Here is a 12,260-nt window from a genome sequence, read left to right as displayed (position 1 = left end):
AAAATCAAGTGCAGTCGTCACGGCAACACCATGTTACGAAAGCACTTGTGAGCGTTAGAGGGGCTGTATTTCTAAATGTCTAAAACTGATACAATCACATTATATGTACAAATATTAAGGACCAACGGGGCTAAAGGCCCTCGGGGGTAAAAGGCATATTTGATTTTCTCCTAAAACACTAAACAGCAACAAAAAAACACCTGTTTGTCACTTTACACTGCAAAATATTCCTGTTCCATGAGATAATTTCATGTGGTGTCTAAAGTTTGATTTTGAGGCAATTCAATCTAATTATTTATATATTTTTTCAAATGTTGCAAATTGATGTAGCCAGTGAAAATCCTTGAAATGTACATTTATTTTGAGAAAAAAAATAAAAATACTTATCATTTTCAATTTTGTCCAAGGTCATTAAATTAAAAGTTTTTAAATACCTGTCTTAAAGTGAATGGAACGTTTTGGAGGTAAAAAGCCCATCTGTTGCAGGGGCTAAAGGCCCCTTTAAAACACATTGTTTTTTTAAGTGGGGTAAATAGAATTGTTCTGGAAAATCTTCAAAGTGGGATCCAATCACAATGGAGATTAATTTGTTACAGGGTTGCCGCAGAGTTTTTAAAATCTAATTTTAGACCTTTTTCCAAGACCTGGACAAATAAAATTAATACTGCATCCCTTGACCAAAACAAACCCAAACAACGTCAAAATAAATAATGTATCTTAGACTCTTACTTACACAGGCAGGGGCACACATTCAACATGAAACAGGGTAGGATATAAGGCATGCTTTCCACATATACAATATATCACAATCAAATTGGTTTATGTACCATTATATAAGTAAATACAAATTAAAGGTCTAACAATAAAATTGTTAGCCTATATTAAATGTTCTTAGTCTTCCTGTGTTTTGGAGGGCCATACAGAGACTACAAGAGTCCAAATGTAATTAAATTCCTGATACAAAAAATTATAGTAAAAAAAAAAATAATACACCTGGGAAATATTTTGAAATGTATGCGCTTCACCGCTTCTAGCTGCTCATTCAAACAGATAAGGGCAATAAAATGTGCAGTCATACAATAATCTACAATGTATTACAATATAAACAATTAAAAGTAAACATTGTCATATTTCATCAACACTATATCATCATCAACAGTTGATCTTTAGTGATAGTTTGTCATACATTTTCGATATGGCTTGATGATTGTTAACTGCTCTGCAACAGCTGAAAACACTCACAAGCCCCCGCATGCTTGGAGAAAATACAGTGCCCCGTTTTCACTTTGAAGGATGCAGCGCATGCATTTATTTAATTAAATAATTTCTTTTGAAGTTTGATAATCAGATTATGTCATATCATGATTCCTGTCTTTCCGCCCCAAATTTAAGACCTCTTTAAATGATAATAAAGACTTTTGTTGCATCATTTAAGACTTTTTATGACCTTAAATTTCAGAAAACATGTTTTTATAAAAATCTTAATTTGTGTTCTGCATAAGTCATACACATCTGGGCTGTCGTGAGTGTGAGTAAAAGATGAGAAATTAAATTGAGTGAAATATTCCATTAAGCTTTAGCCCCAACATACCCTACTGAATATGAAGTTATTTTACATAAAAATTTACATTTTGTAATGTATACACATGTGGTGAATACAGTAAACAAATGGCCACGAAACCAATGCAATTTAAGCATGTATACACATCAAAAAATAAAACAGATGTTCATTTAAACGGAACAATGAATGCAAACTGACGATGAGTGTATACAGGAAAAAAAATTAAAAAATAAAGTCATTTATTGTTAGCTTCATGTAATCAGTTATGTTTTTAAAGCAGTCTGGGAATTTTTTTTTAGGAAGATTTCTGAAGTGTGCTCTTCTCAATGCTACTTTCTATAGTTCAATCACAGTGATAGGTTTTGTACTTTCCAAAACAGGACCAGTTTATTGGAAATATAGAGCATTTAGTTAAATGTTATCCTTGGATTGCACTGCACTGCACAGCTCTGTAAAAGTTGGAGAACCCAAACACCCATGTGACAGATCTCAAAACAATTACAAACTATAAGAGTACATTCAGTATTATGAAGCAAACACAAACAGTTAGGTCGATGATCATTATTTCCATTTGAGAGTTTAGGAATTCTACAGCATCCCATGTCAATCAGACTCCTCGGTTATTTACTGTACATCTAGGTCTAACAGTAAGAAAGGATGCAGGTCGAAAGCCATGATGAGTTTAGTCTGTGGCACCAAGTATTGCTTTTTCATTTTCTTGATGATCTACAGGCTGATTTACAAAGGCTTCCTTTTGCATGCAACAGTGTCCTTACAAGACTCAGTGTGCACTACTGAGTGCTCTTTAAGAAACAGTGCGCAGTAAAAAAATGGTTCACGCAACAATGAGAAGTCTTGAATAATCTCTGGACAACCAGAGGGTGGTTAGAAAATAAAAGGTAAACAGCAGCTCAATTGCATCTTCCAATAGTCTACACTATTCAGCAACAATTGTCCAAAAGATATAGGGGCATTATGCTTTTCAGCAGTTCTTTGAGGGGGAAAATGGTATTGTAGAGGTCCTTTTCACCAGTAATATCAATATGTTCCACTTTGTGAATTAAACAGATATATTGCCTGTCTATTCCCCCCCACCCCCCAAAAAACCTACAAACAAAACACATTTGTACATTATAATATTTTTCTCATTTCCAAAAGCCAATTCTGTTAGACCTTTGCTACAGATAAAAAAAGTAAAGAAAACAATTCTCTCAAATCAGGTCATGTGCAAGCAAATATTTGTCGATCATGAAGATCCCTTTTTGCAGTTCTCATCAGCAGTCACAGATTTCACAGCCATAACTGCTCAATGAAACTCATTCCCCTCCGAAGACACTGAAATAGTTTGAATTGTCAGAATGTCTCCAATCGTACATTACACCAAAATCACAGCAGAAATCCGAGGGCAAGAAATTAAGTTCCTTTTTCTTGCTTTGTTACTTCATTTTCAAGAACATCCAAAATTCTATTTAAGGGATTTTAAGTGATGGGATTACAGAATATCAATGGCTTGATGTCGCTTTCCATAATCCACTGCCCTTTCACCTGGAGCCTCCCGGTCTTCATCATCTGAATGATACAAAAAGAAGGATAGTTAAACAAGGGAACAAAGAGTTTCACAACAATTCCTGACTAACTACAGTTGAAGTCAGAAGTTTACATATATTTAAACTCAGTGTTTCACAATTCCTGACATTTAATCGTAGAAACATTCCATGACTAGGTCAGTTAGGATCACTACTTTATTTTAAGAATGTAAAATGTCATTTATTTAATCACATTCCCAGTGGGTCAGAAGTTTACATGCACTTTGTTAGTGTTTGGTAGCATTGCCTTTAAATGGTTTAACTTGGGTCAAACGTTTTGGGTAGCCTTCCACAAGCTTCTCACAATAAGTTGCTGGTCAGGAGTCAGTATTATAGGCCTCCTTGCTCACACGCTTTTTCAGTTCTGCCCACAAATTTTCTGTTGGATTGAGGTCAGGGCTTTGTGATGGCCACTCCAATACCATGACTTTGTTGTCCTCAAGCCATTTTACCACAAATTTGGAAGTATGCTTGGGGTCATTGTCCATTTTGAAGACCCATTTACGATGAGCTTTAACTTCCTGGCTGATGTCTTGAGATGTTGCTTCAATATATCCACTAATTTTCCTTCCTCATGATGCCATCTATTTTGTGAAGTGCACCAGTCCCTCATACAGCAAAGCACTCCCACAACATGATGCCGTCACCCCCATGCTTCATGGTTGGGATGGTGTTCTTCAGCTAGCAAGCTTCCCCCTTTTTCCTCCAAACATAACAATGGTTCCATTGAGAGGTGCACCGATTGCAATTTTCTTGGCCAATTCCGATTTTTTGCAAGAGTGACCTGCCGATTCCGATTTTCTTTCTAAGAACTATTATTGACCACATATACAAACAAAATCTACCTTTCTTCAAAGCAAAATTTTATTTTCATAATAAAATAAATTATTAAATATTACAATTTCCCCCAAACTGCACCAAGTATACAGGATCTTCTCTCACTTAAACAACTCAAAATAAAGTGCTCTGACTGGAGGGGTAGAAATAACAATTAACTGCAAATGAGTTGCTTTATATAACAAAACAGATGCTTATTCCAAGGTTGTCCAGTTGCCAGATCTTGAATGAAACACATCCTACTCACACAATCAACACATCATACCAATTTCAACCCATTTGTGACCTCAACCTGGCAACCAAAACCCAGCTGCTCTATTGATATCTGCGCAGGTAGTAGACGCGGGAAGTTGAATCAAGCAGCACTGGTAGATGGGAGGAAAAGACTCAGGTGGTGCTCTGGCGAAATTATATATATATATATATATATATATAAAATATTATGTGTACACACGTAAATTTAACAACAGCTGGACAGAAGAATTTAATTTCATATCCCGAAGCCATATCAACAATACCCATGCCTTTTGCAATTTGTGTCGCACTGATTTTAATATCGGACACGGTGGGAAAAATTACGTTACTCAGCACATTAAATCACAGGGGCACAATTTGTTTGTATTTAGCCTGCCTCTGCCATCCAGCACCCCCCTTCCCGGATTTGTGTACCCAAATGTTGACCGGTATGCTTGTAACAGGCTGCGTGAGTGACATGACATGAAACAACTCCGGCAACGCGACGTCGGAAAAGAACCACCTACTCTGTATCGAGGAAATTTATCAGATTTCTGAACCCTCTGTCCTCAACTATGGAGAACGGCTGGTCATACAGGGCCATGAATTCCATAGTTTTCCTCGTAATTGCTTTGGTCTTTTCGCTGCTCCTACCAAGGAATGATAGCAGAGGCTGCTGACTTGTGGCTGGCTCTGAGCTCTGGCTAACTTTAGCTACCTTTACCTTTTTAGCTTCTTTTTTAAAATGGGCATTTTCAGCTGGGTGATGGTGTTTTAAGTGTATAATTAGGTTTGTTGTTCCGAACGTTATTGTGGTGGTTCCCCCACGGTTTACTTTAGCCTTACAATTATTACAAATTGTGAACTTTATGTATTCTTCTCTCACAGTGAAGATCTTCCACGCCAATTACATGTTTACATGCGGCTGTGACGTCATTGCCTGCGCCGCTGGCAACAACACGGACTGGCTTAGAATCGGAAAGACGCGAGGCTGGCCAGCAGGTCACTGGTCCGGGCATGTGGAAAATCGGCTGATTCCGGTCCCTGGCCGGTCGATCGGTGCATCACTAGTTCCATTGTTTCATCAGACCAGAGGACATTTCTCCAAAAAGGAAGATCTTTGTCCCTATGTGCACTTGCAAACTGTTGACTGGCTTTTTTGGCGGTTTTGGATCAGTGGCTTCTTCCTTGCTGAGCAACCTTTTAGGTTATTTCATTATAGGACTAGTTTTACTGTGGATATAGAAACTTGTCTACCTTTTTCCTCCAGTATCTTCACAAGGTCCTTTGCTGTAGTTCTGGGATTGATTTTCTGAATGAAATGTTTTGACATTTTGCTCATACGTTCATTTCTAGGATACAGAATGCGTCTCCTTCCTGAGCGGTTTGATGACTGCGTGGTCCCATGGTGTTTATACTTGCGTACTATTGATTGTACAGATGAACGTGGTACCTTAAAGAGCAACATGCAGGTTGAATTTATAACTGAATTAATACTTTATTTTGTCTGCAGAGGTCTTTTAAAAACACATATGTAGAAATTACTAATTAAATCTCATTTGATGTAGAGATTTTGATGAAAATGTGCTAGGCTCTGGAATACGCCTTTCCCGCTATCAACGCGTCATATGACGTAGGGCGAGGCAAACAAAAGAGCTCGCGGTCAGCTCTCATTGTGGGTCTTGATGTAGTTAGAGCAGTACAGAAAGTTTTAGAGAAGTCATAATGGTAAATTATTGTGTTTGTGCTGGTTGCACGAATTCCAGCCTGTCAGGACATCGTGTCCATCATTTTCCTTCTAGAAAAAACAAGGCTTTTCGGTCTTGAGTGCGTTTTGTGCAGGTGAAGAGAGCAGACTTCACTGCCGCGTCTGTTACCACACACTCGGTTGTTTGTGGCACACATTTCACTCCGGAGAATTATCGACCTGGAGATTTGTTGGAGTCTCGGATGGGATTTCGGAGTAAGGACCACGTGAGGCTGATTACTGATGCTGTTCCCTCGGTGCACTCGATGGAATCAAGTCCACCGTCAAAGTGCACACCGGATTTTGGCGCGGGCTGGACTGGAGGACAAAGTGCTAACGTTAGCAGACATTCTGTGCAACGAAAACGAGGACTTAGCAGAGTAAGTCTTACTTTTAATTATTTTAACTCTTAATTTGCTCATAATTATAGGCCTGTGGGCCATCATAGGCATGTTCGTCCACACCGGAGAACTCGGTTTCTTCATTTCGCATTCATTGTAACCTGAGCTTGAACTTGACCAGACTCCCTCGCCCATCGTCACTTCCGGTTAGTGCTTTATAGACGCGGAAGTTATTTTATCACAATTTATCTCAAAATATCGTTAATGGCTAAATATATATTACTCCAGTTCAGAAAATCTAGTTGTTTTATCATCAACATACACTATGCTATATAGGGGTGTCCAACCTGCATGTTGCTCTTTAAGGCATTTGGAAATTGCTCCCAAGGATGAGCCAGACTTATGGAAATCCACGATTATTTTTCTGTGGTCTTGGATGATTTCTTTTGATTTTCCCAAGGCCTTAAAATACATCCAGAGGTATACCTCCTATCAGAAGCTAATTGACTAATTGCCTAAAGGCTTGAGATCATTTTCTGGAATATTCCAAGCTGCTTAAAGTCACAGTTAACTTAGTGTATGTAAACTTCTGACCCACTGGAATTGTGATATAGTCAATTAAAAGAGGAAAAATCTGCCTGTAAACAATTGCTGAAAAATGTACTTGTGTCGTGCACAAAGTAGATGTCCTAAACAACTTGCAAAAACTATAATTTGCTAATATTAAATCTATGGAGTGGTTAAAAATTTGTTTTAATGACTTCAACCTAAGTGTATGTAAACTTCTGACTTCAACTGTAACTTAAAACATTTTCATGTGGGTTAGGGATAGCCTAATACGCCTTGATTCTTGAATTCAAACTCGAAAGAGTGAGAGCTACTAAGGCCACGTACACACTGAAGCTTATAGTTGTCACTCCTCTTCGGATTGCTTTATACTTTTCTGTACAGAGTTTAGTGACAAACTAATTCAAACCTGAAAAATTCAAGTAGTGAAAATTGGAACCATAATCAGAACCAAACTGAGTGAATGAACTCTCTTTTGGAAGAGAGAATGAACTCTCTCAAAGAGATGCCAGAACATTTATGACTTACGCAGTAATAATCAAGCTACAGCGGGTCTACAGTCTCCATGTCTATCCAATTAAAAACATGAAAATGTGTTATCGAATATTTGAAAGACCTCAGCTGAACATGCAGTATGCAGAGGCCAGCTGTGGTCTGATTAACGTGTACACATGCTGGACAAGGCCAAGCTACAATCGCATTATCTAGGTCTGTTTGTCCAACTTGCAAAAATCAGACTGAAGTGTTTAAATGACATTTTAAAAAGACAAATTATTGTTCAAGTCTGACAGAAATCAAACTTTTAAAAGTGCATATAAACATACCATGTAAAAACATCACAATTACAGTAGTGACTCCAATATTCCATATATACACAACTAGTTATAAAGGTATTCACTACTGAATTTAAATATATTTGTCACTTCCAAAACTTTGCAGTGTGGACTTGGCCTAAGAGAAATGGGGTTTACAATTGCCACAAGTATTAAGTGACAGAGGGAGCTGATGATGGCATTATGGTGGCATTATTAAAGAAGATGGTCACACAATGGTTTTATGAGTTATGCGTCCACTGAACAAATCTATACAGCATTGATTACACAGCATCTAATGTATTAACAAAAAAAAGTAGTGAAAAAGATGGCATTGAGAACAGCATTATGGCTTTTACATGGACCGAAATCACAACAGCTCTACACACAAGTACACTGATTAGTGAAGCCAAGGGCAGGAGTTGGAGAATAAAGTGCATAAACAAAAGAGCCGAAAGACGCATGCTGGGGGAAGGTTCAGTCTCATAACCACATGGCCCAGAAGAGTTAAGGATGGATCGATCTCTCGATCTCTCGCTTTCTCTCTCTCTCTCTCTCTCTCACACACACACACACACACACACACACACACACACACACACACACACACACACACACACACACACACACACACACACACACACACACACACACACAGCGAGTTTGAAACGTAATCATAAAAGGTTCCAAAGTTTGTTCCTTCCGTTAGCCTTATATGCATCAGGACAAGAACTGAGAGTAATTCAATATGCTGTGAGCCCATGATGACTGAACCAGCAGCTTAATACAGCAACAGGACAAGGGAGGGGGAGAGGAGGTGGAATAGCAAAGCAATCGCAATCCCCCTGGCTCACCTTGGGCGTCTTCCTCCCCACCATCACCATCCTCTTCCTCATTGTAGGCCAGCTCAGCCTGCTTGTCAGCCTCATACTCACCCACATTGCCATCATCCCCATTGTAGTCCGCCAGCTTATTGCCATGTTGCGGATCTACAGGGGACTCATTTTCATCAAAGAAACGGCCTGCAGAGGCAGAGAAGGGCCCCATCAGGGAGGAAAGGACGAGGAGAGAGTAAGACAAACAGATAGATAGCAAAGAAACAAACAAGGGGAAAAAGACAAAGCACAAACAAAAAAATGTATAAACGTGAGATAGGACAGAAGAGCAGAAGTTACAGTCATAGAAAGTAAGGACAGGCGAACAGATCTGAAACATTCATGATCGGAATAAAGAGCAGAGGAATGACAACTGCCTGTAGATATGACTAAATGGAAGGTAATGAGTTTAAAAAGGATTTAAAAAAGAAAATGCAATAACTTGAACCCAAGGCAAATAAAATCCCAGCGGACAAATGAGGAATGGAGTTGGTGATAGAGGACTTCACACAGAAGTAAGGATGGTTGTGTGGAGGAGTCCAAGAGCAAAGTCAAGCAGCACAGTTATCTAAGAGCATCCTCTGTTTTTTGTACTTTTTGAGTTTTGTACTTCATCCAGCTATCTCGCTGTTTATGCACCCTTGCACACACCCCTGCTTGAATTTAACCCAAGATACTGAAAAACACCAAAATACAGTGGTGTGTTCAAGTTTACAATTTCTTTATCACACACAGTTCCACTCTGCTTGTGCTTCTAATCCATTCACATGCATGCTGCTAAAGAGGGATTTGTAAAATGGTTTAAAATGTGCCAGCTAGTGCTGCATCAAGCCACAGTTTTAAAAGAATAGTGTCATTTACACACCCTCATGTTGTTCCAAACTTGTTTTTTTTTTTTTTTTTTATTATTCCATGTAACACAAAAGCTTGACAGTGTAAATCACGGTCCACTTTCATTGTTTGGAAAAGAGCAGCTTGGTTAATATCTCATTTTGTGCGCCACACAAGAAAAAAAATATATAATTCAATTAAATGTTTGGAAGGACTATTCCTTAAAGATTGCAGAATATAGCTGATGAAGGTTAGCTACCAGCACATTACAGAGACCACCGAATGACAAAAACATATACATTAGCATATGTGTTCTGGTTTTCAGAGAATCTTGGACTCTAACTGAAGCTTTGGCTTGATTAATTGTCATCATCTGAAACTGCTCCTTTTGACTGTTTAATACTCACTCTGACGGTGGTGCAGGGGTTCAGCGAGCACAGGATCTATGCCATTGTGAGGATCAATGGGTTTGGGCAGAACCTGAGCAGGGTTAGGAGGAGCAGGAAGCCCAGCTCCCTCTGCCTTTAAACCCTCAGGAGCTAATGAAGAAGGAAAGGAGGACAAAAAATAAATATATGGACATTAAAAATATACAATCCCATGAGAGGTGGGATTATATGGAGCCAAATCAATCTCATTAATAATTCACGCAAAAAAAAACGATTCAAGTCAAGTGGTTTTTATTGTCGTTTCAACCATATACAGTTAGTACAGTACACAGCAAAACGAGACAACGTTCCTCCAGGACCATGGTGCTACATAAAAACAACAAAGGACCAACACAGGACCACATGAGACAACACAACAAAATAAAATACCTATATAAAATACCTATATATACCTATATAAAGTGCACGTGCAAACATGTGCAAAGTACGGACACTACAACAAATTACTGACAATGAACAGGACAATAGACACAGTGCAGCACCGACCAGTACTCAGTAGTGCAAAAAGATGACAGTTTCTAAAAACGTAAACATAACATACTATGAGATAGTGTTCTATGCACATAGCAGTTATTGAGGTAGCAGACAGTTATAAAGTGACAGTAATTAAAGTGCAACTCAGGACACGTGTGTGTGTGTGAGTCAAACCAGTCTCTGAGTATTGAGGAGTCTGATGGCTTGGGGGAAGAAGCTGTTACACAGTCTGGCCGTGAGGGCCCGAATGCTTCGGTAAATCTTGGCAGGAGGGTAAAGAGTTTGTGTGAGGGGTGTGTGGGGTCGTCCACAATGCTGGTTGCTTTGCGGATACAGTGTTTTTTGTAAATGTCTTTGATGGAGGGAAGAGAGACCCCAATGATCTTCTCAGCTGTCCTCACTATCCTCTGCAGGGCTTTGCGATCCGAAACGGTGCAAGTCCCAAACCAGGCAGTGATGCAGCTGCTCAGGATGCTCTCAATAGTCCCTCTATAGAATGTAGTGAGGATGGGGGGTGGGAGATGTGCTTTCCTCAGCCTTCAAAGAAAGTAGAGATGCTGCTGGGCTTTCTTGGTGATAGAGCTGGTGTTGAGGGACCAGGTGAGGTTCTCCGCCAGGTGAACACCAAGGAATTTGGTGCTCTTGATGATCTCCACAGAGGAGCCGTCGATGTTCAGCGGAGTGTGTTCACCTTGTGCTCTCCTAAAGTCAACAACCATCTCTTTTGTCTTGTCGACATTCAGGGACAGGTTGTTGGCTCTACACCAGTTCGTCAGCCGCCGCACCTCCTATCTGTATGCTGACTCGTCGTTCTTGCTGATGAGACCACCACGGTCGTGTCATCGGCGAACTTGACGATGTGGTCGTGAGTCAGCAGAGTGAACAGCAGTGGACTGAGCACACAGCCCTGGGGGGCCCCAGTGCTAAGTGTGGTGGTGGTGGAGATGCTGTTCCCGATCCGGACTGACTGAGGTCTCCCAGTCAGGAAGTCCAGGATCCAGTTGCAGAGGGAGGTGTCCAGGCCCAGCAGGTTCAGCTTTCCAATCAGGTGCTGGGGAATGACTGTGTTGAACGCTGAGCTGAAATCTATGAACAGCATTCGAACGTATGAGTCCTTATTGTCTAGGTGGGTGAGGGCCAGATGGAGGGTTGTGGCGATGGCATCGTCCGTTGAACGGTTTGGACGATACGCAAACTGTAGTGGGTCTAGTGAGGGGGGCAGCTGGGTCTTAATGTGCCTCATGATGAGCCTCTCGAAGCACTTCATGATGATGGGTGTAAGTGCGACGGGACGGTAGTCGTTGAGGCAGGACACTGAAGACTTCTTTGGCATGGGGATGATGGTGGTGGCCTTGAAGCACGTTGGAACGACGGCGCTGCTCAGAGAGATGTTGAAGATGTCGGTAAGAACATCTGCTAGCTGGTCTGCACATCCTCTGAGCACTGTGCCAGGAATGTTGTCTGGTCCAGCAGCCTTCCGTGGGTTGACTCTACGTAGAGTTTTCCTCACATCTGCCGTGGTAAGACAGAGCACCTGGTCATTGGGAGGAGGGGTGGTCTTCCTCGCCACCACGTCGTTCTGCACTTCAAACCGAGCGTAGAAGTCGTTCAGCGCATCTGGAAGGGAGGCATCTTTGTTACAGGCAACTGATGTTGTCCTGTAGTTGGTGATGGCCTGGATGCCCTGCCACATGCGCCGCATGTCACTGCTGTCCTGGAAGTGACTGTGGATTCTCTGGGCGTGTGCGCGCTTTGCCTCTCTGATTGCCTGTGACAGTTTGGCCCTAGCTGTTCTTAGGGCTGCCTTATCGCCTGCTCTGAAGGCGGAGTCTCGGGACCTCAGCAGCGTCGCACCTCCGCAGTCATCCAAGGCTTCTGGTTGGAGCATGTGGTGATGGTCTTGGAGAAAGTGACATCATCAATGCACTTGCTGATGTAGCTGGTCA

The 12,260-nt window shown here is 40.8% G+C and overlaps 1 protein-coding gene across 2 annotated transcripts in view; it reads right to left on the bottom strand.

The window, feature by feature from the left end:
* Nucleotides 1–396: 396 nt before the first annotated feature.
* Nucleotides 397–12,260, bottom strand: part of golm2 (golgi membrane protein 2) — a 35,155-nt gene continuing 23,291 nt past the window's right edge. Inside the window, exons 8-10 of one of the 2 annotated variants that reach the window (XM_052138469.1) lie at nt 9,799–9,930; nt 8,540–8,707; nt 397–3,130 (exon numbers count right to left, since the gene is read on the bottom strand). In XM_052138469.1, coding sequence (XP_051994429.1) covers nt 3,054–3,130; nt 8,540–8,707; nt 9,799–9,930 — 377 coding nt within the window. In that variant the 3' untranslated portion in view covers nt 397–3,053. The remainder of the gene's footprint in view (nt 3,131–8,539; nt 8,708–9,798; nt 9,931–12,260) is intronic. The other variant, XM_052138472.1, reaches the window with a different exon arrangement.

Source organism: Xyrauchen texanus, chromosome 2 (assembly GCF_025860055.1).
Source record: "Xyrauchen texanus isolate HMW12.3.18 chromosome 2, RBS_HiC_50CHRs, whole genome shotgun sequence".
NCBI lineage: Eukaryota > Metazoa > Chordata > Actinopteri > Cypriniformes > Catostomidae > Xyrauchen > Xyrauchen texanus.
The sequence above is the reverse complement of the archived record's forward strand: the minus strand, read 5'-3'. Positions and strand labels throughout refer to the sequence as shown.